This window comes from Monodelphis domestica, chromosome 7 (genome assembly GCF_027887165.1).
Source record: "Monodelphis domestica isolate mMonDom1 chromosome 7, mMonDom1.pri, whole genome shotgun sequence".
Lineage (NCBI taxonomy): Eukaryota > Metazoa > Chordata > Mammalia > Didelphimorphia > Didelphidae > Monodelphis > Monodelphis domestica.
In genome coordinates this window covers 80,377,641-80,403,328 of record NC_077233.1, presented here as the reverse complement: position 1 = coordinate 80,403,328, position 25,688 = coordinate 80,377,641, and the positions used below count along the sequence as shown (strand labels likewise).

General features: G+C 36.4%; 2 protein-coding genes across 8 annotated transcripts in view; one reads left to right on the top strand and one right to left on the bottom strand.

Moving 5' to 3' along the window:
* The window catches only part of C7H7orf57 (chromosome 7 C7orf57 homolog), a 144,626-nt gene that overhangs the window by 58,041 nt on the left and 60,897 nt on the right, over positions 1-25,688 (top strand). The window contains exon 1 of one of the 3 annotated variants that reach the window (XM_007500430.3): positions 16,274-17,082. The exons of the other annotated variants lie outside the window; for them this stretch is intronic. The gene's annotated coding sequence lies outside the window, so the exon portion shown is untranslated. Of the gene's footprint in view, positions 1-16,273; positions 17,083-25,688 lie in introns of those variants that run through there. 3 annotated transcript variants of the gene reach the window in all.
* The window catches only part of SUN3 (Sad1 and UNC84 domain containing 3), a 91,157-nt gene that overhangs the window by 33,046 nt on the left and 32,423 nt on the right, over positions 1-25,688 (bottom strand). For 2 of the 5 annotated variants that reach the window (XM_016424569.2, XM_007500426.3), the window contains exons 1-5: positions 16,492-16,774; positions 5,430-5,496; positions 3,746-3,807; positions 3,321-3,424; positions 710-750 (exon numbers count right to left, since the gene is read on the bottom strand). In XM_016424569.2, the coding sequence (XP_016280055.1) occupies positions 710-750; positions 3,321-3,424; positions 3,746-3,807; positions 5,430-5,458 (236 nt within the window). In that variant the 5' untranslated portion in view covers positions 5,459-5,496; positions 16,492-16,774. Of the gene's footprint in view, positions 1-709; positions 751-3,320; positions 3,425-3,745; positions 3,808-5,399; positions 5,497-16,491; positions 16,775-25,688 lie in introns of those variants that run through there. The other 3 variants (XM_007500425.3, XM_056804860.1, XM_056804861.1) reach the window with 3 other exon arrangements.

Genomic DNA, 25,688 nt, shown 5'->3' with positions numbered 1-25,688 from the left:
TAGCATATTTATTTCTATTATATTAATTACCATTTTGTTTGTTAATGTGCTTAATGATTATTATATTAACATATAATTAAATTAGTCAGTTATATTCTATTATAATTACAATATTAATTTAACAAAATATATTATTTAATAAATTTTTATTTATATTCATTGTGAATATTGGTTCTTAAGGAAAGGCAAGTATTATTAATTGGAGAAGGATCAAGAGACAGAAACTTTTATAGAGATTCCAAATTAGACTTTGGGGCATTTTCAAGGATTTTAGAATTTAATGGCTCTTTATTAAATTCTCCTTTATAACTTGTAGCTTTTAATTTGAGGAGTGATTATACTAAGAACATGGTGTAAAGCTAAAATTACCAGGGTAGGCTTCAGAAAATCCGGATTTTTTTTCCAGGTTCTATCACTGCCAATGTGATCATGATTGACTCACTCCCTGAGTTTTGATTTTCTCTCAGTTTTGATTAACTCTTCTTTAAATTAAGAGGTTTGAACTAAATAATCTCCTGAGTCACTTCCAACTGAGAGTCTAATTATAATTTTAAAATGTGGAAGAAAAAAATGTGATGTTGCCTGGCACTGTGGGAAATATTTGGAAGTTCTGTATAATTTACTATTAAATACATGTGTCCCTTAAGTCATCCCACAGATACTATTTTACCCATGTAATAAGATGTCCACAATAGAAACAACAACTCACCTTAGAAGTTCCATTTTGACTTTAGGCATACGAATTCTGGCCTTTAAGAAAAAAGCAAATTGAATAAATTCTAAAATCTCTTCTTTTGGGGCTAGCTACTTATAAAGATATGTGTTACTGTGAAATAGACATTATTCTATGATAAACCTTTGATATTTACCATATTCCATGTTTCTATGCTATTATAGGAAACATGTATTTAAAAAGGATAAAATTTATAGTTACTAATATTGAAAGAGTTAAAGGGAAGGTGGCAGGGACTTAATTACTTGGTAGAAGGCTACACAGCAACCTCATAGGAACTTACCAGGATTTTGCTTTATAAAATTGTTACTCCACTAAAAGTCAGTCAGTTATTTATTAGGTTTCTACTATATGTCAAGCACTGTTATAAGCACTGGAGGACACAAAGAAAGGCAAAAAATAGTCCCTACTCACAAAGAGCTCACAAGCTAATGGGAAAGAAAGCATGCAACCAACTCTTTACAGACAAAACAGATACAGGATAAATTGAGGTTCTCTCAGAGGAATGGTATTAAGAGGATGGAGGATTGGGAGAAGTTTCTCACAGCAGGTGGGACTTTAGCAGAGACTTGAAGAAGCTAGGGAAAGCTTGAAGACAGATGTAAGGAGGGTTTCCATTGCAAACGAGGGATAATCATTCAAAATTCTGGAGTATGTCAAGTAGTAGGAAGAGCAAGGAGCCCAGTACCACTTTATCACAGAATAACTGGAGGGGAGTAAAATTTGAAAAAAAGAAATCTGGAAAAGAAAAGGTGAGGCAGGTAATAAGGTAAACAGGGAGCTAGTGGAATTTCTTGAATAGGAGAATTAAAAGGTCAGACGAACTTGAAGATCACTTTGACAGCTGAGTGTAAAATTTAGGGACTGAATTAGAGAACCTTTAAGGTCTCCTTTTAGCTTGTATATTTTATAAGTGACTACCCAGCCTTGTATGTCTAAGGATGGGAGAGAGAATAGAGGCATGGAATGAAGAAAAGAGGATGAATATTATGACTGATGAAGGTTTGTCATTAATAAACCAGTGAAAATTGGTCATGAGTAGGTGATTTGCCTTGATCCCTTCCATTCTCTTGATTTCACATAGCAAAAACAGAGGTTACTGTAAGATAGCATTACTTAGTTTGACAATTTCACAAAAAATAAAACTTTATTTTACTTTGATTAGTTAAGTCCAGTGTAAACCTTAAAATTCCTTAGACTTATAAATGTTGGAAATTTCACCATTGGGAAATTTTATACTTGGAAAATTTCTTACTGATAGTCTATTGGAATGTGAACCCCATTGGCATGGGAGGTTCCTCCTCCTCCCTTCATAAGATTACTTTAGGACAGAAACCTTTTGCTGAACAATGGAAAGGACTTTGACCTATGCTTAAGCATAGAACAGGAATCTCTTTGAGTCATGATTGATTTTAGAATTGATACAATGGAGATACTTGGAATCAATCTCCACCCTACTCAGTCCTAACAGGATTGAGGAAGGGCTGCAGCATAGATCAAAATTTAATTATTCCAATCTCTCAGGTTAACAGGATTTAGGAAGGGCTGTAGCAAAGGATCAAAGATTTAATTATTTGAAAATATGACCTTCAACAGACATGTGCAAAGCCAGAGACTTCTGGGTGGTCCTGGGTTAAGCTAGAGCCTCCATTGGCACAGGGAAATTGATGGACAGTGATTGGTAGATGTGAGAACTGAGGGGAGGCAACTTGGATGGTTTCCTTAAAGAGAGAGGGGTCTGAAGACTCAGAGTGGTGGTTGAGGAGTTTGTCTGAGTAGTTGGAGTGTGCTCTGAGAAGCTTGCTCTGAAGGAAGCTGAAGGTGGGGGCCTCTGAGACTGTTTCTCCATTTTGGACACGTGAGTAATAGGGACTGATCTCTTTTCTTTGCCCCAGCTATCTAAGGGCTTGGGCCTTTTGGCCCAGCCTAAACAGAAGGGGTATTTAAGCCCTATTCCCTTCTCTCCCTTTTCTCTCTATCTCTAATTCCTTTCTTCCTCCTGTTGTAATTAAACTCCATAAAAGGTTGACTGCTGACTTGAGTTTTCATTTAGGAATTACATAGCTGAATTCCTTGGCGACCTTAAATTAATATATATCAGTCTTTTAAAGTGATTTCCTTGTCACACCAGTAGCCTCAAGAAGACAGCCTAAATGAAGACAAATACTAATCAGAACTTGTACATTGTTATTAAGTTGAAGAAAACTTACAAGTACAAGAATCATTGACTCTCAAGTTACTAGAGATAAATTTAATATAGATACTAAGATATTGCCATTATAAAAAAGAAGAAAATACAACAAAAAAATTAGGGGAAGTACATGTAACAAATAAGGCTATGGGAACAAAGGTACAAGGATGAAGAATGTGAATTTCATTTTCTTAATTGACTGAAATATACAAAATTAGACCTAAATTAATTCGGTTAAAGTAGCTTTAAAAAAAAGAAAGACAATATAACCTTCAAACAAAAAGATATCAAAATTATATTGGTGGACTTAAACAAAATGTTACAAACTTATTTGGCCTTATTACAAGTGTTAGTTTTGTAGATGTGATATAAAAAACAGCTTAATATAAATATTACCTGGTAATCATAGAGTTTAGATCCATAATCTGTAGATAGTTCATATAATTGCCTGGGTATGTTAGATAATCCTGTTCTTTTAAGCCTTTCACTATTATGAAATCCTGTTAGTTATAAAAAAAATTATTATAGCAGAGCTAACTCATTATCTGTAATGTGTATAGCTTGATATCTAACATTAGGAAATTAATAGAATTTACTGATAAGTTATTCAAAAGTCACATAATTCCATATAGCTTTATTGGAATAAATTTTAAAATTGCTTGTACTTTAATATAAATATAAGATTAAGTAATAAGTTTAGTACACAGGTTGGTGTCTTGGCCTGCATATCATGAGTCTGAATCCTTTCTTGGGCCCCTCAGTTGTAGATAGGTCCTTTACAAAGGTTTTAGGGATCCTTTTAACATTTGATTAAAACTTACCTATAATGAGGCAAGCCAATAAGAACATCATACTTAGGATAATCTTCCATGACCAATATATCCTAAATAATAATAAACCAAGAATGTAATGGTGCAATAGTATTGGAAAACTTTTTTTGGACAGTGTTATAATTTATGCCTCTACCCCCCACCAAACCCCTCTAGAGAGCTAGGTTAATCTGTTTACAATCTTCTTAAAATCATTCACTTGTTCTTACCTTTAACCTTGACCATACACTAGAACTGGATTCAGAGGGGAGTATGTAAGAAGATTTCATCTAAGACAGGAACTGCCTTAATTTAAAGTTGTCATAATATTGGGCTCTTGTGTCTGCTGTTCTATGAATTTATCTGGTCCCTAAATCCCCTACTAGGTTTTGACTTATAGTACCTATGTGCATCCTACTTACCTAACTTCTGATATTTTCAGTTCTGTGCTTATTTCCAACTTTTTAGGCATTTGCTTTCCACTTCAGTTCAGGACTTGTAGCAGTTCTTCCCACCCCTTGATGTCCCCCCTCCCATCCTTTTCCACCCCTCACCATCTGACATCAACTTCAAGTTCCACTTCTCCGAACTTCTCCTTATAAAGGAGTTAGGAAAATGTGCCTCAGTTAAGAAACTGTGACTACTGCCAGACTACTTGGCGAAAAGTACTAACAACCTTCTTAACTGTCTTATGATTTTTCCAACTTCTTCCTACCTTTTCTTCATATTGCCTGTCTTAGAGAACTGAGTAAAACCAAGGAATAATTCAGTTCTTTTCTTTATCCTCTCTTTTTGGTCAAAGTCCTTTTGGAGAATCTTTCCTTGTTATTAAATGTAAACCCCCCCCCCCCTTCTTTGAGAAAAAAAGATCTACTCTTCTTCATACTTCATTCTGGGTCATTGTAGATTGACACCCCACACACACACACACTGACTTTAGATATGAATTTCTGTTATGGAAAAATTTTGAGTGGGAGATTGTTTGTCACAGCTTTACCTTTTGGTAAAAGCTATACCCTTTCTAGTAGAATAATGGTTTTGGTTTCATTTGATCCTCAAATACACATACACACTCACGCACACACTTACTTGCTCACTTTTCTGGAACTCTATTTGAACTATCAGGTTATCCAGTAAGGGAGACTTTTTAAAAGTTTGTTTGCTTAAACCATGCTATGTCAAAACTGTCTTTTTCTAACTTCAAATGGGTCTCAAATACTGAAATTTAACTCTGAAAACAGATTCTAATCAGGACCTTTCCTTCTGTTTGAAGTTTATAAAAATAGCAGCATCCTTTGTTCTAAAAGGACAAATAACTAAACATTTTAAAAATCTTGAATTCCAAAAGCCTGTGCTTTACCAGTCATAGAGTGACCTTTTTTTATGAAAGACAGTATTTTTAAGAGTCTTCCAGGGATGCACAGCTGTTGCCAGGACATAGAGGAAATTTCATCCCAAAGCACATCTAGGAGGAATTTGGAGTTTAGATAGGAAGTAGGATCCAGTATCTGATCCACAGTTTCATATCATTGTTTGTCATGATCATAGTCACATTGTGAGTGGGTTCTTGAAACCAGATCTGATGCTCCCACACAAAGTCTCCCCCTGGACCAGGGCTCAATGCACAGCTAGAACTTGCCAGCTCTGCACTTGCCCTGGCACTCACCGACTTCCTCACTTTCCAGTATACACTCACTGATTGAAACATTCCCTCACTCTCTCCATACTCCTTTGATCACCACCTCAGCACTCTGTGGAAGTCTCTGAAACAAAAAAGAAAAAAAAATAAGTTTAAAAAAATGAGCACATTAAGAAAAGAGGTCTAGATGATAAATACCGCTTTACACTATTAGCATCCTAAAGAAGGTACCAATAATGTTGGAAACTACATTACCCCTTCAAGACTCTTAGATCCATTCAATAATATATTGTGAGAATTATTAATATAAAAATAGTTATATAAAGGATTTCAATCTATAATTCTATCCCAACTCTTCCAGCTGATTATTCCCTCTATTAATCCACTTGCTCATCTTCAGTCTCTCCCTATCTATTGGCTGCTTTTACTTGTGCGTTGTGTCTTACTCAGAAATCTTTTTGTTCTCTTTCCTCTTAAATACAAAAAGGGAGAAATTAAGAAAAACTCTCAACATTTCCTACTTCCTACAAATGTGCCCACAGTTCCACATCTTCAAAAAACCCTTATATTCAATCCTTTCATACAGGACACCTACAATACCATCTCTCTCTTCCCTTTTGTGACTAAACTTCTTCAAAAAACCATCCATAAATAGATATCACCACTTCCTTTCCTCTTGTCCTCTTCTTAAATCACTTCAATCTGACTTCCAATATTATCATTCAACTGAAACTGCTCTCTCCAAAGGTATCAATGGCCTTTTAATTGCCAAATCCAATGACCTAGTCTCAGTCTTCATCCTTCTTGACCTCTCTACAGCCTTTGATCCTGTTAATCATCTTCGCTTCAGTATTCTGCTCCCTAGTTTTTAGGACATAACTCTTTTCTATTTCTCCTCCTTATCTGACTATTCCTTCTCAGGCTTCATTGTAGGAACTTCATGTCTTCTAACCATTGATGTCTACCACCTCTGAACTGAGTCCTCGTTTCTTCTTCCTCTATTCTGTTTTGACTTAGTAATATCAATTCCCATGGTTTCGGTTGTCATCTATATGTTGATGGTTCTTATCCAGTCCTAACTTCCTAATCTCTCTCCTGACATTCAGATGTATATCTCTAACTATGTATTAGATATTTGAAACTCAACAAAAATTATAATTCCCCTGAAAGAGTTCCTTTTTCCAAACTTCTTTATTACCATCAAGGGCAACACCATCTTTCTAGGCCCCCAGGTAGTATACAACCTAGGAGTTATCCTCAATTCCTCACTATCTCCCACCTCTCATCTAATCTCTTGCCAAAGCCCATCGATTTCTTTGCAAATCTCTCATTATAAGCCCCCCTTTTCTGCTCTGATGTTGCCACCATCCAGGTAGGAGCCACCATCTCCTCACTTCTGAACTATTGCAATAGCCTATTGATTGGTCTGTCTGCCACAAGCCTCTCCCCCTTCCAGTCCATTCTCCATTTAGCCCCCAAAGTGATTTTCCTAAAACACAGACCTGACCATGATACCCCCTCCTCAATGAACTCCACTGGCTTCTAATCACCTCCATAAAGTTTTCTGTTTGGCATTCAAAGCCTTAGATGCCCCCCCTCACTTTTTAGATCTTATTTAACCTTACATTCTACCATTCTCTATATATCCTCTTCAATCTAGTGACACTAGGTTGCTTGGAATACTTTTCTTCCTTATCTCCTTTTTTTATGTCCCAGTTAAAATCCCACCTTTTACAGGAAGCATTTCCCAGTTGTCCTTAATTCTAATGCCTTCCCTCTCTCAATTATTTCCTTTTTATTCTGCATATAGTTTTTTTGTACATAGTTGCTTGTATATTGTCTCTTGTATTAGATTGTGAACTTGACAGAAGGCAATGTCTTTTGCTCTTATTTATATCCCTAGCACTTAGTACTGTGTGGCACATAGTGGACACTTAATAAATGTTTGTTGACTGACAGATTACCAAAATGAAGCAATAAAGTAGGCATACAATAAAAAGTGCTGGATTTAGAATCAGAGGACCTGGGCACAAATTCTTCCTGTTATTGCATAATCTTATGTAAGTCACAACTTCTTTGACTGTTTCCTCATCTTTAAAATGAAGGTTTTGAGATCTTAAAAGGTTTCATCCATCCAAATCAAAGTCATATAAGCTTTCCCTCCCTGAAATTTTCAAAGAATTTTACATTTCTCTTATTTATTCATAACATACTAATTTGTTATATAATTATTTATCCAATTATGTTGGGGGGGTTTAAGCCCTTACCTCTCTTATTCCTTAGATGCATTGGTTCTATGGCAGAAGAGTGGCAAGGGCTAGGCAATGGGGGTTAAGTGACTTGCCCAGAGTCACACAGCTAGGAAGTGTCTGAGGCCAGATTTGAACCTGGACCTTCTGTCTCTTGGCCTGGATCTCAGTCCACTGAGCTACCCAGTTACCCCCTGGATGTTGTAGAGTTTTACAATGAATTGGAATTATTATTTTATTATATAGGATAATTAAGAAGGGGAATTTTTAAAAAAGAGTTGTACATTTATAAAAATCCATAATCAAGTCAGAAAGCATTTGTAAGCACCTAATATGTGCCAAGTACTATGTTAACCACTAGGGAATGCAAAGAAAGGCAAAAAAAAAAGTCCTGCTCTCAAAGAATTCACAGAATAATGGAAAAGACAATATACAAATAACTATAGACAAGTAAGATCTATAAAAGATAAATTAGAAATGATCTCCGAGGGAAGATACTAAGAGTAAGAGGTTAGAGCAAAGAATTGAAAAAAGCCAAGAATCAGAGTGGTGAGGAGGGAGAGAGGTCCAAGCATGGGAGACAACCAAGGATAATGACCAGAATGGGGGGATATGGAGTAATTTGTTTGAGGAACTGAAAGGAGACCTGTTTTACTGGATCACAGAGTGCATGGAGGGGAGAGTAAGGTATAAGAAAACCGGAAAAGTAGGAAAGAACAAGGATAATAACTATAAAGCCAAACAGAGGACTTTATATTTATTCCTGAAGGTTATAATGGGTGGAGGAAGGAAACCTAATCAGATCTGTGCTCAAGGAAATTGCTGACAACTGAGTGGAAGATAGACTGGAGTGGGGAGGGACTAGCAAGGAGAATTAGCTAGTCTATTGCAATAGGCCAGATATAAGATGGTGGCAGTGTCTAGAGGACATCCAATTCAAGATGTCTCATGAATGATTGAAAATAAAAGATGTGTAATGGTAGTGTGGTAGATCTATGAATCATCTGCATAGAGATAATAACTGAAAACATGGAAATTGATGAGATTATCAAATGAAATAAATTTGAGGGAAAAGAGAAAAAAAAAACCAGGACAGAGGCCTGTGAAACACGATGGTTATTAAACCTGACCTGGATGAAGATCCAATAAAGGGGCCTGAGAAAGTGGTCAAACAAATAAGAAAACCAGGTGATAATTAAAAAAAAAAAGAATTGGGGTGAAGAAAATATCAAGGAGAAGGTGATCCATAGTGTCTAAGGCTGCCAAAGAGATCAGGAAGGATGAAGATAGAGAAAAAAGCTTTCAATTTGGCAATTAAGAGATCATTGATAATTTCAGAGAGAGCAGTTTCAGTTGAGTGATGACATCAGAAGCTAGACTGCAGAGAATTAGAATTAAGAGAAAAGAAAGGAAGTAGACACCCCATTTAGATGTCTTCTCAATCAAGTCAGCCAGAAAAGGGAGGACACATAGAATAATTCTTTTCAGTTGTTTTCAGTCATATCTGACTCTTCATGACCCCTTTTGAGGCAGATTTTCTTAGCAAAGATACCAGATTGGTTTGCCATTTCCTTCTCCAGATCATTTTACAGATGAGGAAAATGAGACAAACAGGGTTAAATGATTTCTCAGGGTCACACAGCTAATTAATGTCTGAAATCAGACTTGAACTCAAGTCTTCCTGACTTTAAACCTGGCACTCTATCTACTACCCCACCTGGCTGTCTTTATGGGATAATAGTTAGTGAAAAACAATAGATCAAGTGAAGGCTTTTTGAGGATGAGAGACATACACATGGTAGTTGGCAATAGGAAAGACTATACTATCCCCCTGATTAATCAGATTGGTCTGTGGTTGTAGGGTGGTAGAATGAACAGAGATCTTCAACCACTCCTATATGAACCCTTAAATCTACTACTGTCTTATATCCCATATGGAGGAGTTCTATCAAATGAGCTATGATTCCCTCATCCATAGCTCTGGTCACTCCGGGAAAATATTTCCATGATGGATCTTTCTCATCTTCTCTGGGGGTGTTTGTCCCCCTCTTGTATCTTATTTCCAATGAGTTACAGTTCTGTTCTATTACTCTTGTGAGATTTTCTTTCGAATAAGGTACACTCTTTCATTATTTCATTTTCACATTCCCATCCCATACTAATTCTCAGTAGTACACATTACTTCATTAGGCTGTGAGTCCATTGAAGTCAGGGACTATTTCTTCCCTTTTTTTATATCCTCAGGAATTAGTACAATGCTTGGAACATAGAAATCACTTAATGCTTATTGACTGATTGTGGCATCATTTCAAGTTCACTTTATTTCCCATAATCTAAGCATCAACATATGTATTCTGAGGCCAATTATTTCTCACTTATTTTCTACTATGAATAACTAGGTACCCTTACCCCCTTTTACTTTATTGTCTGGAATATATTCTCATATGCATACTTGCTCTGATTTCTATTTGCTATATGTCTGGGTAGATGAACTTATTTGCTATTTACTATGTTTGTTCATTGTGGAACTGGCATTTGAGGATGAGTTCAAGCATTGAATATGTAGCTTGAGCCCCTCCTTTTCCATTAGAGGATATTAATCAGGAGTGCAGATTGAACCTGAGATTGTTTGTAATAATATTTTTTGTAATAATATTTTAGAGAGCAAATAGATGTAATTCTATCCTTATCTCTCCTTTCTCTGAGGAGAGCAAAATAGCTTGCTCTAGGCCTCAACCTCCTGCTTCCTTCTTGGCAGGCATAAAAAGTTGCCCTTGGAAAATAGATTCTAGAGATACTTGCTATTACCTTTCAAGACATATCCATATGGATACGCATAACCCATGTGAGCAAGAAGAGGACAGCACAGAATGCAAACCTATTAAGTATTTATGCCCTCCACCCCCACAACTCACTAAGATGGTCAAGTTTGAAGAACTCTAAATCTTTAAAAATCTGTGTTTAGGAGCCCTCATCCTCTAGATTACATGATTCTCATCTCCATAGCTACATCATTGTTGAGAACAAATGTACCTCCACCACCTATCTCTAGATACAGCTTTAAGCATTGATAGTCAAGGAATCAGGAATCCAGGAAAACCCAGTACTCAAGTATTGGAGCAAATACTCCAGTTGCTGTCACATCTGATAGGCAATGTGGCATAGAGGAAAGAGTCAAAAAAACCTGGATCCATATTCTATTGATAATTTTAAGCTGTGCAACCAGCAGCAAGTTGCCTAATCTTTAGTTAGTTTCTTCATGTGAAATGAGAATAATAATCCCTATACTACTTGACTCACATGATTGTGAAATTCAAATGAGTTCATGCTTAGTGCATGCCAAGATCTCCTAAAATAGAAACCGCCACTTGGAATGTGACAAGGGTCCCAGTAAGACACCATTTTTGTCCTGTCATTTCCAGCCCAAAATTTATTGTCCTTGGCAAAAAAAAAAAAGCAGAAAGAAAATATCCATTCAAGCAAAAGTTCCGTTTTCCTCTTGTTTGACCCTCTTTTTCTCCCAATGTAACTAAAAACTACCAAAGCTTTTTGAACATTCTTCAATTCCTTTGCTATCCTCACCTCAATCTGAATCTTAATCCTCCTGACATTATTTTTATAGAACTGTGCTACATTCTTGCATTCATCTTCTGTTATCTTGCTTCTATCTTCTGTGAATTTATTTTTCTGACAGTCAAGTATTATTAATATTGGACCTGTGAGCACCAAGTGTTATAGTATCCAGATTTTTACAGGAAAAACTAAATGGGATGCAGATGTAAATAGATAACAAAATAATATTAACAGAATACTTTAATTTTCCCCTCTTAGAACTAGATAAATCTAATAAAAAATAAGTTAAGGAGATGAATAGAACCTTAGATAAGTTAAATATGACAGAAATCTAGAGAGCCCGCAAATACCTGTATGAGGTTAGTAGCAGATCTAAGCCTAAGCATACACATAATGCAAACATAGTTTCTGATGAGACAACAATAATTTGGAAAGCATAAATATTCTGTCACAAAGTCTTACTTTAGCACTTATCATACCATGCAGGTAATTTTGTATTCTTGAGAGATAGTGGTACTGGAACAAAAGTTCCCTTGGTATGGACAAACTGGAAAGACATAGTTTTGGAAAAAGTATGATTCTGCCAACAGATTATGTCTGCTGCCTAAGGTCCAATATCTAGCTAAAATATAGTCCCAATAATGCATGTTAACCAAGAACCATGCAGACTAAGGCGATAAAATTAAATGCTGATAGGAGCATCAAGAATACAGGCCTAATATTATATTGCTAGAGAAACTATGAATTTTTTAAACAAGATGAATATGTATTAAGAGCCATTAAATTATTCATGTTCATTGACCTAGGGATCCTATTATTAGGCCCTAAGAGCATTATTGAGAGGGTAAAAAGTTGTATTTGTATAAAAGTATTCATGGAAGCTTTGTTTGTAATTACAAAAAAACTTGGAAGTAGCACACATGCAAATGATTGGGAGAAATGGCTACATCAATTGTGATCATATTATGGATCATATTATGATAGAAATGACAAATATTGGAAATAAAAGAAATTAAGGAAAAGATGCAGATGAAAAGAAAAGAGAATAATAGTGCATACATACTATGATTAAACTTAAAAATAACAGCCACACAAAAAAATGGAAAATGAAGTGATGCCCTTCAATTGGGGAATGACTGAACAAATTGTGGTATATGTTAGTGATGGAATACTGTTGTGCTCAAAGGAATAATATAAAGTGGAGGAATTCCATGGAGACTAGAACAACCTCCAGGAAGTGATGCAGAGTGAAAGGAGCAGAACCAGGAAAACATTGTACACAGAGACTGATACACTGAGGTACAATCAAATGTAATGGACTTCTCCATTAGTGGCAATGCAGTGATCATGAACAACCAGGAGGGATCTATGAGAAAGAACACTATCCACATTCAGAGGAAAAACTGTGGGAGTGAAAACATGGAAGAAAAACAACTGCTTGATTACATGAATCAAGGGGGATATGATTGAGGACATAGACCCTAAATTAATATCTTAGTGCAAATGTCAACAGCATGGAAATAGGTTCTGATCAAGGACACATGTAATACCCAGTGGAATTGCACGTCAGCTATGGGAAGGGCAGGGGGAGGGGTGGGAGGAATAGAATATGATTTTTGTAACCAAGGAATAATGTTTGAAATTGACCAAATAGAAAAAAAATAAAAAATAAAAAAATAAAATAGCCACAAAGCCAAGAGAAAAAAGTATCAAAGTAAAAACAAATCCAACATGAACTCAAAAAGAATGTTTATATTAGCACACATATGATTTACATATTTTAAACAAATTGTAAACAATGTAGAGATTGTAGATTAGCACATAATTTTATATGCATTTGTTTATTTAATATTTTGTGGTGGTAGTTATTAAGTATATAATTTTTAAAATAAAGAAAAAGAAAAATGAGAAAAAAATCTGTCAATAAGCATTTATTAAGTTCCTTCTATGTATTAGGTATAGTACTAGTGAATTGATGAGTTCCAAATCTTCCATTAGAGGTTTCATCTAACTAACAATTTCTCTACATTCATTGGAATTGTTTTCTTTTGGTATCTTCCTATTTCATTCTTGAGAAACTCCTCTCTTCCTGGGCTGATTTCTTCTGTAATTTTAGTCCATAGGACTTTTCTTTCCTCTGAACCCTTCAAAATCTGTTTTCCCAAAATCTAGGGTTCAGGTTAGACTATACCTGGATTTTGTCTTTTTTATCACAAATTCTAGTGTTCCTGTAATTTCCTTTCCAGTGGCCAATTCTTCTCTTTTGGAAAGCTCCAAAAAACAATTTCTCTTTATCGAATCCTCTATCTTTTGAAGGATACTAAGGCAAGTAAAAAAATCATTAACTAATTTGCTTTAGGAAAAGAGAAAGCTCTAGTAGATATCTGAATAATTCCAGTGCTTCACCATATCACGCTTTTCTATAAAGCTTGTGACATTTCAAAACTTCTCATCTACTTCCTCTTTCTGTCTAGGTCCGTGATGGCAAACCAATGACACGCGTGTCACTGACACATGTAGCCATTTTGATGGCAGGAGGCCACATGAGGGATCAGCACTCCTCAGGGCCCAGGAGTCGTGCACCTGCAGCCATGGCCATGGCTCACCAGGTGGCTGGGGCACATCGGGCTCCCATGGGGTGGGGAAGAGGAGCATGTGCTGGGAAGGAGCCTGCAGGCAGGCAGGCTGGCAGGTGGCAGCCACTGCTCTCCCAGGGCCCCTGAGCCAGCCTGCTAGAGAGGGGTGGGGGTCAGGTCAGCAGAAGACTGGGTGGGGCTCTGACCCACTTGCAGAGGGGTGCCTGGAACAGATTACCAGATACTTTTAGCACCCTGAAAAATATAGCAATGGCTTTTACTCACAATTTTTTCCTCTACATGCTTTTGTGAGACCTTATTCTCAGTGTTAATTAATATCAAAACCAACAAAAGAAACAGATTGACAGATAAAGTTAGTAGCATTTTCTTGGGCTTGAAGTGTACAAAATACCAATTTCAACTGAAGATTTAGCCAATGAAATTCAGCAACAAAAAAATCACTAATAGGCAGATTAGTTAAAGAATTCCCCCTCCCCCTCACTTATCTTAGTTCACAGCACTCCACACAAGTTAAATAATATCAAGACCAACAAAAGAAACCAAATGACAGATGAACAAAGAAGTCACTAAGCACATCAGTTAAATAATTAGTTTTTGGTTTATTAAATACAGTTATATATTACAATTATACATTTTTGTTATTTAAACTATAAATATCACAAAAATTATGTTTTTTTTCTAAAAGTGACACACCACCCGAGTTATGCTCGGTTTTTTGGCGAATTTTGACACACCAAGCTCAAAAGGTTGCCCATCACTGGTCTATAACATGTTCTAGTGATAAAATAACTTGTTTCTCCCTCCTTTGATTTTCATTCATATATTCTTTATGAAGCGTCTCCCTTTTAGTTCCTGGATTTTCTTACGTGATTATACCTTAATATTGAATGCTACCTTAATCTCCCTATTCTGTTTCTTTTAAATAAGACATAGCCATCCAGTGCCATAGCTTAGTCATATGTTTCATGGTAAGGGTGAAAAATGATCAGACCTATACTTCAGAAATACTCATTTGGCCTCTGAATAGAGAATAGATTGAAGAGAGGAAAAGTTAATGCTTGGAGAAAAATTATGGTGGTAATGCAACAATCCAAGCAACAAGTGATTAGTGCTAAGATGGTCATGATTGAAGTGGAGAGAATGGGATACAGAGAAGTTATAGAGATAAAAATGACAAGACATGGTAACTCTTGATTTGGGAGTGAGAAAAGTGAAGTCAAGGAACTCCCAAATCTGTGAATGGGGCTATTAAGGAAGTGATGACATTGTCAGAAATAAGGAATTTAGGAGAAAGACTGGGCTTAGGGGAAAAAAGTGAATTTCGTTTTGGAAATGAGCCAAATAGAAAGAATACTTGGTGAATAAAAATCAATGTAGTTTTAGGATTTATTTTTGTTTTTTATCAAAGGAGAACTTTTCATTAAGTGTACAAAAGGTACAAGATTTTAAATCTGACGATTTTGAACAAATCACTTCACTCTTCTCAGTCTCAGGATAGTGACTTCTATTTTCAGACATGATCAAAATATGAATCTCTTTTAGGTAACTATACTTTGTTACAAGGGAAGGCACTTTTATCCTAGAGGGAAGTAGAGTAAGAATGCAAAAAAAAAGTTATTTAAATATTTTTAAAATACAAAAAAGAGAATAAAGAAAGCTTAGGGAATTCAGACAAAGAGAAGAGTGATACTATTAAGTTAAATTTAATATATATTTTTAAAATAAGCAGAGATTCACAGCTTTAAATTCTAGTCTTTTTCTGTTTTCATGGATGTTTTTTCCTTCTAATGATGTGTGGTATTCAGGAAAACTACAAAGTTCTAGAGAGCAATATCCTGGTTACTTGAAGTTACTAATCCTAAAATTATAATTTTAAATCACTGGGACTATAATTATTTTTTAGGAAAAAATACACTATCTAAAAACAGTGATTTAAGGACCATACATTTATTTAACTAAACTTACAGATATTTATAGAGAAAGCACATAAGATTCTCCATCAATAAGTATTCATTGCCTACTATTTTGCCTGGTGCTCTCCTTGATACTGTGAAAAGATTTTTCTTTTTAAGTCCAAAATGGGGGCAGCTTAGTGGCTCAGTAGATTGAGAGTCAGGCAGGCTGAGAAGGAAGTCCTGGGTTCAAATTTGACCTTAGATACTTACTAGCTGTGGGACCCTGGGCAAGTCACTTACTGCCCCTTGCCTAGCCCTTACCACTCTTCTTCCTTAAAATCAATACACAATATTGATTCTAAGATGAAAGATAAGAATTTTTAAAAATTAAAATTAAAAATTAATAAATAAATAAAAGCCCAAAATAAGGTTGTTGCCCACAAACAAAACCTAGTCCAAAATTTTTTAAGTTAAAATAATATGACCTTATATTAATATATATTTATATATAAATGTATATATACATACATATATATTTTATTATATACATATATGTATATATATGTATTTCCCTTTCCCACCACATTTAAGCAATTCAGTGCACTTGTGTGTATATGTATATCCTACAGATGTTAACAAAGAGTAAACGAAAAATACAAATTTAATCAATACAGCATTTGCATAAGCCATAACTTGAGTAAAACTGCTTTCTAAAGAGAGAAAGAAACCTGTTGGGTTGGTTTTCAAGTATTTTTCACTTCTAAATATACCAGATACCAATAAGAAAGTTTACAAGATTACATACCACTTTAGGTCTGGGATTTGATCTGCAGATAACAAAACACTACTAGTTGTTCCACTTTTGTCTTCTTCAGGGCAAAGCCCCAAAAGCTTTACAGCCCTAGTAAGGATTGACCTTACCCTCATGGTCACCCACTGAATAATCAATTACTGACAAAATGAAATATATCATTTGTTCTCTTTGACACATTTCAAATAAAACGTGAAGCCATACATAATGGAAAGTATTCTGAGAGCTAACTATACAGCTCTTTTCTCCTTCAAGAAGGAAATGGTGAGTGTTCCAAGATTGGTCTAAACTTTAAATGCCTTTTGTCATTACAGCTGCATCATTATAATACATCACAATGGAAAAACAGCTGACTAAGCAAGCCCAAGTTAAATAAGCTCTTTACCTTCATCATGCTCTTTACTTTCCATATGTTTTCCCTTATGACTACTTTGACTATTAAAGAATCACAGGGCCTTTTAAAATGAACTTAGGTGGAATCATTTTTAATGTTAGGACTGGAGGAGTTGGAAATTTCTAATGTTGCAAATCTGTAATCAGTAGACAAAGTAACAGTTTGACAAATACTGGGCTGAATCCATTCAGGTGAGTAAAATACTATTGAGTATAAGCTCTGTAACTGAAATATTCCTTGGGAGGAACTTTACCTCTTTTAGAGAACTGGAATACCATTTTACTTTAAAATGGTTTTACATTTGCATAGTGTTACTCAAATGTCGGAGTCTGAAAAAGTCTCTTTGCCTGGCAAGATATGATGAATTATCTTTTTATACCTTTTTGATAAAAAACTTCAAGTGACCAGGATAGGGCATTGTATAGTTGCTTTGAAAATATATGATCTTGGGGCAACTAGGTAACACAATGGATAGAGCACCAGGCCTGGATATGGGAGGTTCTGAGTTCAAATATGACTTCAGACACTTCCTAGATGAGTGACCCTGGGCAAATCCCTGAATCCCATTTGCCTAGCGGTTACTGCTCTTCTGCCTTGGAACCAATACTTAGTATCAATTTTAAGACATAAGGGTTAAGGTTTTTAATGAGTGTGTATGTGTGTGACTTCTGAGTAAAGAGACTTGACCAAAGTTTATTTTAAAAGTACTATCATCATATCATTTATAGTAACTGACTTATGAAGACTATACTATAATCAAAAGGTTGATAATAGTATAAATCAATAATTTTGACACTCAGCTGTTTTATTTATTGTTTTCTTGGTTAAGAGACCCCTCAAGTCCAGGTTCAGGGAAGGCAGAAACTTCTGTTTCAACCAGATTCTATTTGGAACGAAATTTTTATTACTAAAAGAACCACAAAAATATCAGCAACTTGAACAAGGAACAATAAAAAAAATGAGGATTCTGTGTTACAAATGATTTTGTTGTCTTTACTATGCCCACCTTGATATAAATAATATTACATTTTTCTCAGAGAAAATTATAGAATAAGGATTTATTACTAAACAGTTTCTTAAAATATATAAGAAACCTTCTAATAAATCTATTATATGTGGTTGGAATTAGGTTCCAGGGACTGCTAATAGGTCAATATTGCCACAGGTTCCATCAGATCAAAGTCTGGGAGCACAGTTGGCTAATGAGAAATGACTAACCATATTATATTGCTGAAAGTGAAGTCGTGGATAGATAAGGAATTTTGTCAAAAGATCCTTGGAGTTCCATAAGGGTCTCACTGGCCAAACTATTATAAGCAATACTTTTGTCAAATAATAATAATAGATTACATATATGCGTATATATATATACATCTAAATTTGAGCTTTGCAAAAAGCACTTTTCACATATTATTTGATCCTCACAACCTTGTGAGGTATTTGAAATTATCATGCCTATTTTTATAGATGATGACACTGAGGCTGAGTAAAGTTAAGTAACTTGTCCAGGATTATATAACTATTTAAATATCTCAGAAAGGATTTTAACTCAGATAACCCTAACTGCAAGTCTACTTATTTATCCATTCACCATACCATGCTTCCTCAATTAACCCATAAAACAAATTTTTAAAGTTCTTATAAGTGACTATTTTAATAATGCAACTCATTGAGTTGCAGGAAAGCCTTATTAATAAAAATATTTTTCCTATCCATCTGTTTTGATGTTCCACATTAGAGCTAAATTCTTAAAAGATGAAGCATTGCTCTCTCTTAGAATGAAAATGCATTTGCTGGAGTTGTTCTTTTTAAACCCTTACCTTCTGTCTTAGAATCAATACTGAGTATCAATTCCAAGGCAAAGGAGTAGTAAGAGCTAAGAAACTGAGGTTAAGGGACTTGCCCAGGGTCGTGATTGATCAATATCAATCCTAAAATGGGAGGAAGGAAGGAAGGAAGGAAGGAAGGAAGGAAGGAAGGAAGGAAGGAAGGAAGGAAGGAAGGAAGGAAGGAAGGAAGGAAGGAAGGAAGGAAGGAAGGAAGGAAGGAAGGAAGGAAGGAAGAAAGGGAGGGAGGAAGGGAGGGAGGAAGGAAGGAAGGAAGGGAGGGAGGGAGGGAGGAAGGGAGGAAGGAAGGAAGGGAGGGAGGGAGGAAGGGAGGGAGGAAGGAAGGAAGGATGAAAGGGAGGGAGGAAGGGAGGGAGGAAGGAAGGAAGGAAGGAAGGAAGGAAGGAAGGAAGGAAGGAAGGAAGGAAGGAAGGAAGGAAGGAAAGGGAGGGAGGAAGGATGGATGGATGGATGGATGGATGGATGGATGGATGGATGGATGGATGGATGAATAGATGGATTACTATACAGCACTTTCACCCCTGTCAGGATATAACTTTGCTCCTCTCAGAGTCAACATAAAAAAGCTAGTATTTAGACTGGATACAGCAGTTAGGACTGATAAACAGATTGTTCAAGTATCAGCATAAGCAAGCATTTGGCTTGGTTGATTGAAAAATCTAAGAAAACTGGGGCAAAGATCAGGGCAGGATGAAATAGAATGCAAATAGGAAAGAAGTTAAGAAACTTCAGCAAAGCAAGCAAGTCAAGTAGAGTCAAAGAAGATTACAGGCAAGAAGCAATATAAACTGATATAGAGATCTGAGTAGGCTACACATATATTATGTACACAATAATTATGTACACATAACATTTATATAGAGGCTGGGTCAGGGTCAGAGAAGCTGAGGAGAATAGTAAAAAAATGGCTTTTATTAAGGTCAGATGTAACATCTCAGATCTTTACTAAGAGGATAGTCATTGCCTTAATAGTTTGCCTGTCAAGTGCCTCCTTTTAATGAGGTAGACTTTCTCAATAACCCTATCCTAGAAAAAGGAGATGATCCCCCTCAGTGGGTCTAATCCCAGGAGAGGAGGAAAGATCCCAATTTGTATAGGGAAATAGTTTTATTTTCCTGAGCCCAAGAATTTTTAGTATTATACGGTTGCTTTATCCTTAAGGCATATAGGAAATGCCTCTATGGCTCAAATGGGGACAATTTCCCCTGAGTCTGGGGGTTTTATAATATTCACTTTGTTTCTGAGAATTGAAGGTAAGGAACTGACTTGTAAATGAAATTTTTGTGGAGGGTCTTGACAAACCTTTTCTTTGGATTCCCAAGATTGAATTTCTGGACGGTTTCTCACCGAGGCTATGAATAACACAGGCTCCCTTGTACCTCAGTGGAATTACTAGCTAACACAGGATTAGAAAATGGAGTGACCAGTTATGACAGAGGTTATGCCAAAACTGGATTTGGTGTAAATGGGTAAGGAATTATGCGACAGGTCTACACTGAGAAAAAGAGAGCAAGCCCTGAGAGTACAGCATGATCCTAATGAAAGCAAGGGCACAATGACAGTGAGACTTTTATGTCAAGCAGTCAGCATTTATTAAGTGACCACTCTGTGCCATGGTAGGAATACAAAACCAAACATAAGCAACAGCCCCAGCCTTTGGAAAGATTTCAAGTTTCTAATCAGAGAGACAAGTCATACATACATTAAGTCATACACATATACACACATATATGTAAAATGAGTAAAAAGTAATTTTGCTAGGAGGGGAGAGGGAATAGTAGTTGAGAGCATCAGGAAAAAACTTCACATAGAAGATGACCTTTAAACTGAGTTTTAGAGAAAACTAGGATGGAGGACTGCCAGTTTACAAAGTGCTATGCGTAGATAGCAAGAGAGCTATTTTGCCTGTCCAACACTTCTAAGGATGCACTCCTTAGAAGCTGATCACTGACAAAAGATTTAACCCTTTCCCACTATTTGGCAAATTAAATGAGATGATAATTGTAAAGTTCTTTGTAAATCTTAAGAGTGCTATATAAATTCTGGCTGTTATTATTATTTTATCTACTTATTTAGACCTCTAACCTCAAAGATGATCCTGTAAAAAATATCCATAGCTAGTATTCCCAGTCTTCTCATAAAAATATGGACCAGTTTATACTTTTTAGAAATTTAGCTCCACATGGGACAAGGATCCTTGGAGCTATTAGGAAGCTCCTAAAATAAAAGCTATGCCATAGTGAGAGGAATGACCACCAATTCATGACCACCTTCTCAAAAGAATCTTGAACTTGCTCAGGAGTCAGTGCTACAAGTGTTACAGCCAGGCAGTAAGTACAAAGAACAGGAGTAGGCAGGCTCCTTTTATCCTATTCCTGGTCACAAAAATGGTCCCTCTCCTCCTTCATCATGGCTAGTTACTTGAAAGTTATAATCTTATCCTGGAAAGTTAGCTAATCACAACATACAATTTATAAAACAGTTTATCCTAATTATTCAAACCAATTTTAACCAGTCAAAACAAGGACTGCTTCAATCCTATCTGGAATGGGACTTAGGAAACTTAACTTGTTTTGATGGAAAGGCTCCCTGATTCCATCTTAGTGATTCATTGAGAGTTCACCATCATTCTGAAATTTATCTCTCAAAAGTAGCCTTTGTTTTTTTAATGCTAAATTTATTCAGGGCACAGTAATCTAAGAACAAGTCAGTCAATAATCATTTATAAATTGGCTACTACGTGCCAGGAACTGTGCTAAATCCTGAGGATAAAATGCAAAAGATAGTCCCTGCCCTCAAAGAGTTCATGTTTTAATGAGGGAGACAAAAAACAGCTCCAAGGACTAAATATAAAATCTGTTTGACTTTAAAATTCCATCATAAACTATACCCCCCCCTACTTTTCAGTCTTCTTACACCTTTACCCTATCCCCCTCCATGTACTTGTCAATCCAGTAACACTGGCCTTATTTTTTCAAACAAATCACATCTCCTGACTGGATTCCTCCTATGTAGGGTGATTTCCCTCTTGGCTTTCCTGGCTTTCTTCAAGTACCAGCTAAAATCCCATCATCTATAGAAAACCCCTTCTAACCTCTCCTAATTCTAATGCCTTTCCCTCTGTTGATTTCTTCCAGTTTACCCTGTAAAGTTTGCTTGTACAGAGTTGTTTGCATGTTTTGGTTTTTTTTCTCCTAGCATTTGAGTAGGTACTTGGTACAGTTTTTTGACTGACAATGAGAAAGTGGAGGCAATGAATAAAAATCGGTTTTTAGGTGTTTGTGAAAGGGAGAAAAGACATTAATCATCAGCTTAAAATAATATTAGGGTCAAATGAAAATCTGGGCATTCTTGAAGTTGATAAAGAAGAAGCCAGTGGTCAAAAAAAGTAACAGAATTAAGTAAAGGGTACAAACAGTTAGACAAGGAAATCCACTTTATATTAAGAGTAGAAAAGAAGAGTGAAATGAGGGATTAAAGTATGGATCTAGAGAAAAAACAATTTCCAACACAGTCTCACGTGTTTGGTGGTTGTTTTTTTTTTGTTGTTGTTTTTTTAACTATGAAATGTGAGGCCTCCTTTCCTGAAAGGCAAAAAGAGAGAAACAAAGTTTGGGAAAGATGCCAGTTAAAATTAGGTAAAAGTTTGTAGTGGGTCCCGTCAGTTTGTGTAGCCATACAATGATATTACATAGCAAGTAATTAGTAGCAGAGATGGTAGTTGGTAGAAACAATCAGTATAGGATTGGGGTTTGGAAAGAATAGAGTGGCAATATTGCAATGGAATAAGAGATAGTGTAAAGTTAACTTAACTAGAGCATTAAGATTTTAAAGGGAAGAAAGTGATGTTCAAAAAGCAAGGCTGATGACTTGGGAAAACAGGAATTGGTAGATTGGAGGTTTCAATGAAGACAAATAGGTTTAAGAGGATGAGGTGCAGGGAATGGTGGAAGGATAGAAATCTCTGCTTACATAGAAGGATTTTAGACTTCAGCATTGTGGAAATATGACATACCTGTTGATGGTGCTGAGCTCAAAAGTATGACCATCCCCAGGTGTAGCTGAAGTGGAGTGAAGGTGCAAACTAGGAAAGCTGAACTGATGGTATTTGTACAAGATTATTTATAGGGACATTAACATATAAATTGAAATCCTCTAATATAAGGGCTGAAATCAGGGTAGAAAGGAAGTCAGTTAGCTAGGTACTGAACTCTTTGAGAAAGGAGGGAAAATGACCTGGGGAGCAGGCATAACAACCACCAGATTCTGGATATGGTGGGTTATTTGAAATGAACCTTAAAAAGAGGTTGCTGAGTGATTGTGATAGTAATGTAGCAATGAGGAGCAAGATGTATGCCTTTCCTGGCCCAGGAGAGAGTGGACGGTGGTGCTGGATAACAAATTAGTATATATATATTCAGTGGATAAGAAAGGGTGGTCAGGGATATTTTTTAGGGGAGTTAGATTTTCATGATTTCAAAAGATGGAAGAATTTAAGAGGAAGAGGTCTAATATAAAGAGTAGATGGTTAACAAAACAGTAGATATTCTGCTTTTATTAAAAAACTTAGGAGGAGGAGTGCTTAAGCTAATTTTTTTTTAATTGAAAAGGAGTTCCATATGGCAAAATGGAAGGGATTAGTAAGAGTGAGATGGGGACTCTGGGAAGATCTAGAGTTGATGCAGACAGATTTAAAGCAGTAAAGTCTAGTGTCCAGTGAGGGGAGTCTGCCTATGTCTGAATTACTGTGTTGAGCTACAACAGACTAGATTACTTGTTCCTTTCCCAGCAAAATTATAAATACCAATTTTATTATTATTCCACAAGCAAAAGGCAAAAAGCAGGTGTGGCAGGTGTGGCCAGCAGGCAGTGTTTCTGTTTAGGCTCTGAGTGCCAGGGGTGCAATGGTTGGACAAGAGGCCCTTGAAACTGGGACAAGACTGGCTATAGGAACCTGAGAAATGGTTGATTTACTCACCTTGCAGTTATCAGTCAGGGAGCCCTGCCTCACAGCCAACTTCAAGATTTAATTGACTAATGCTATGAAAGGTTTCTCCTGAAAATGAGCGGCAAGTTGTTTGAGAAGAAAATACAAGATATCTACATTTTTTTAGGTGCTAGTCCACTAGTGACAAAGGATATAGTGGCTGGATGATATGTGAGGATACCCAGTTCCTCTGGCAGTAGAGAAATTGAAAGTGAACTAGACTTCTACTCCAGATAATAGGGACTCATTAAGATAAGAATTATTTATTCATAGTGCTCAGAGTATATGCTAATTAAGAGAGGGATGTCTCATGGAGGTCATGTTAGATAAAAAATCATAGATATTAGAAGGAATTTCTAAGGTGACCTGATCAAACTTGTTTATTTATGGATGAAAATTTGAAGCAGAGGGGTTGTAACATGGCCAAAATAACATAGCTTATTAGTGGCAGCATCGTAATTAACACCCATATATCCACTAACTCCCAGGCCCCAGTGTTCTTTCAATTCATTAGATAGAGCCTAATAATATGTGTAAGGAGGGAGGCTGAATCAAGATGGTGGCGTAGAGGCAGTGAAAGTTCAGACCTCTGAAAACCCTTCCTTACCGATTAAAAACCAAATGCTCCTAGGGGACTGAAAATCAAACCTAACAACAGGACAGAGCCAAGGAACCCTCCTGCTGGACTCAACTTAAAAGGTACAACCCCAAAAAGCCTGAATTCAAGAACACTCGGGTTGAAGGGGAAGGAAGAAAGAAGGTCCCAGGACCTCTCCCCCACCTACAGGACTGAGCTGTCAGCAGTGGCTAGCATCTCTGGGCCGACAAGGGCACTAGTCTGGAGGGAGTACCTTGCAGGCAAAACTGTGCCAGGCTCAGAGCTTTGAACACAGGCAGTGGGGAAGCAGTTGGAGAAGAAGCACAGAGCAGGCAGCCTAGTTGAAGCCAAGAGACTCCATATTTCCCTCCCTTTCCCTAGGATTTGGCCTCAGGGCACATCTAGCTCTGCAAGTTCAGTTCCACTGAGCTTAATCTTCTCAATCCTTCAGAGGTCAGGGAAGCTCAAGCTTCAACACCCCTCCCCCACAGACTGCTCTAAGAGATTTGCTAAATAAGCTCCAAGGGTAAAGGCTGACAAAAAAGCCCAAACCCACAGATCCAACAGATAATGAGAGCAGCTAGAGTACAGGCAACTACAGGGGGGAAAGAAGGGGCAAATATGAGCAAACAACAGAAAAAAAAAAGAAATCACAATCAACAGCTTTTATCCAGACAATGAACAAAGAGCAAATGTAACAGAGGAAGATCAAAAAACACCAAGCAAAAACACAGAAACTCCAGCAAATTGGACATAGGCTTTGGAAGAACTCAAAAGAAAATTCAAAACACAATTAAACCCAGTGGAATTGTGCGTCGGGGACGGGAGGGGAGGGGCGAGAGGTGGGGAGGGAGTTTTAGAAAATGATTTTTGTAACCAGGGAACAATATTCAAAATTGACCAAATTTTAAAAATTTAAAAATTTAAAAAAAAGAAATTTATTGTCTTAATTGTGACACTTTATAATGTCATGGTATATATCATTGCTGTTTGTCCTTTTTTTTTTACTCTCTGAAATGAGACTTAAGTGTATATTAGCTACCTTTAAGTAATGAATGGGAGTTGAAAGCAAAAGTAATTTATTGCCTGAAAAAAAAAATTAAGAGAGGCTGAAGACAACTGGGAAAAGAACTTAGAAAACTAGATAAGTCACCTGGAAACAGAAAATAGTGTCTTGAAAGCCAAAATTAATCACCTTGAAAATGAGGCAAAGAAGATGAAAGATGAGGCAAAGAAGATGAAAAATGACCTCCAAAGAAAATCAGGTTTATGAGACTACCAGTCAAGATGGCGGCGTAGAAGCAGCAAAAGTTCAGACCTCGGAAACCCTTCCTTACCGATCGCAAACAGAGTGCTCCTAGGCCA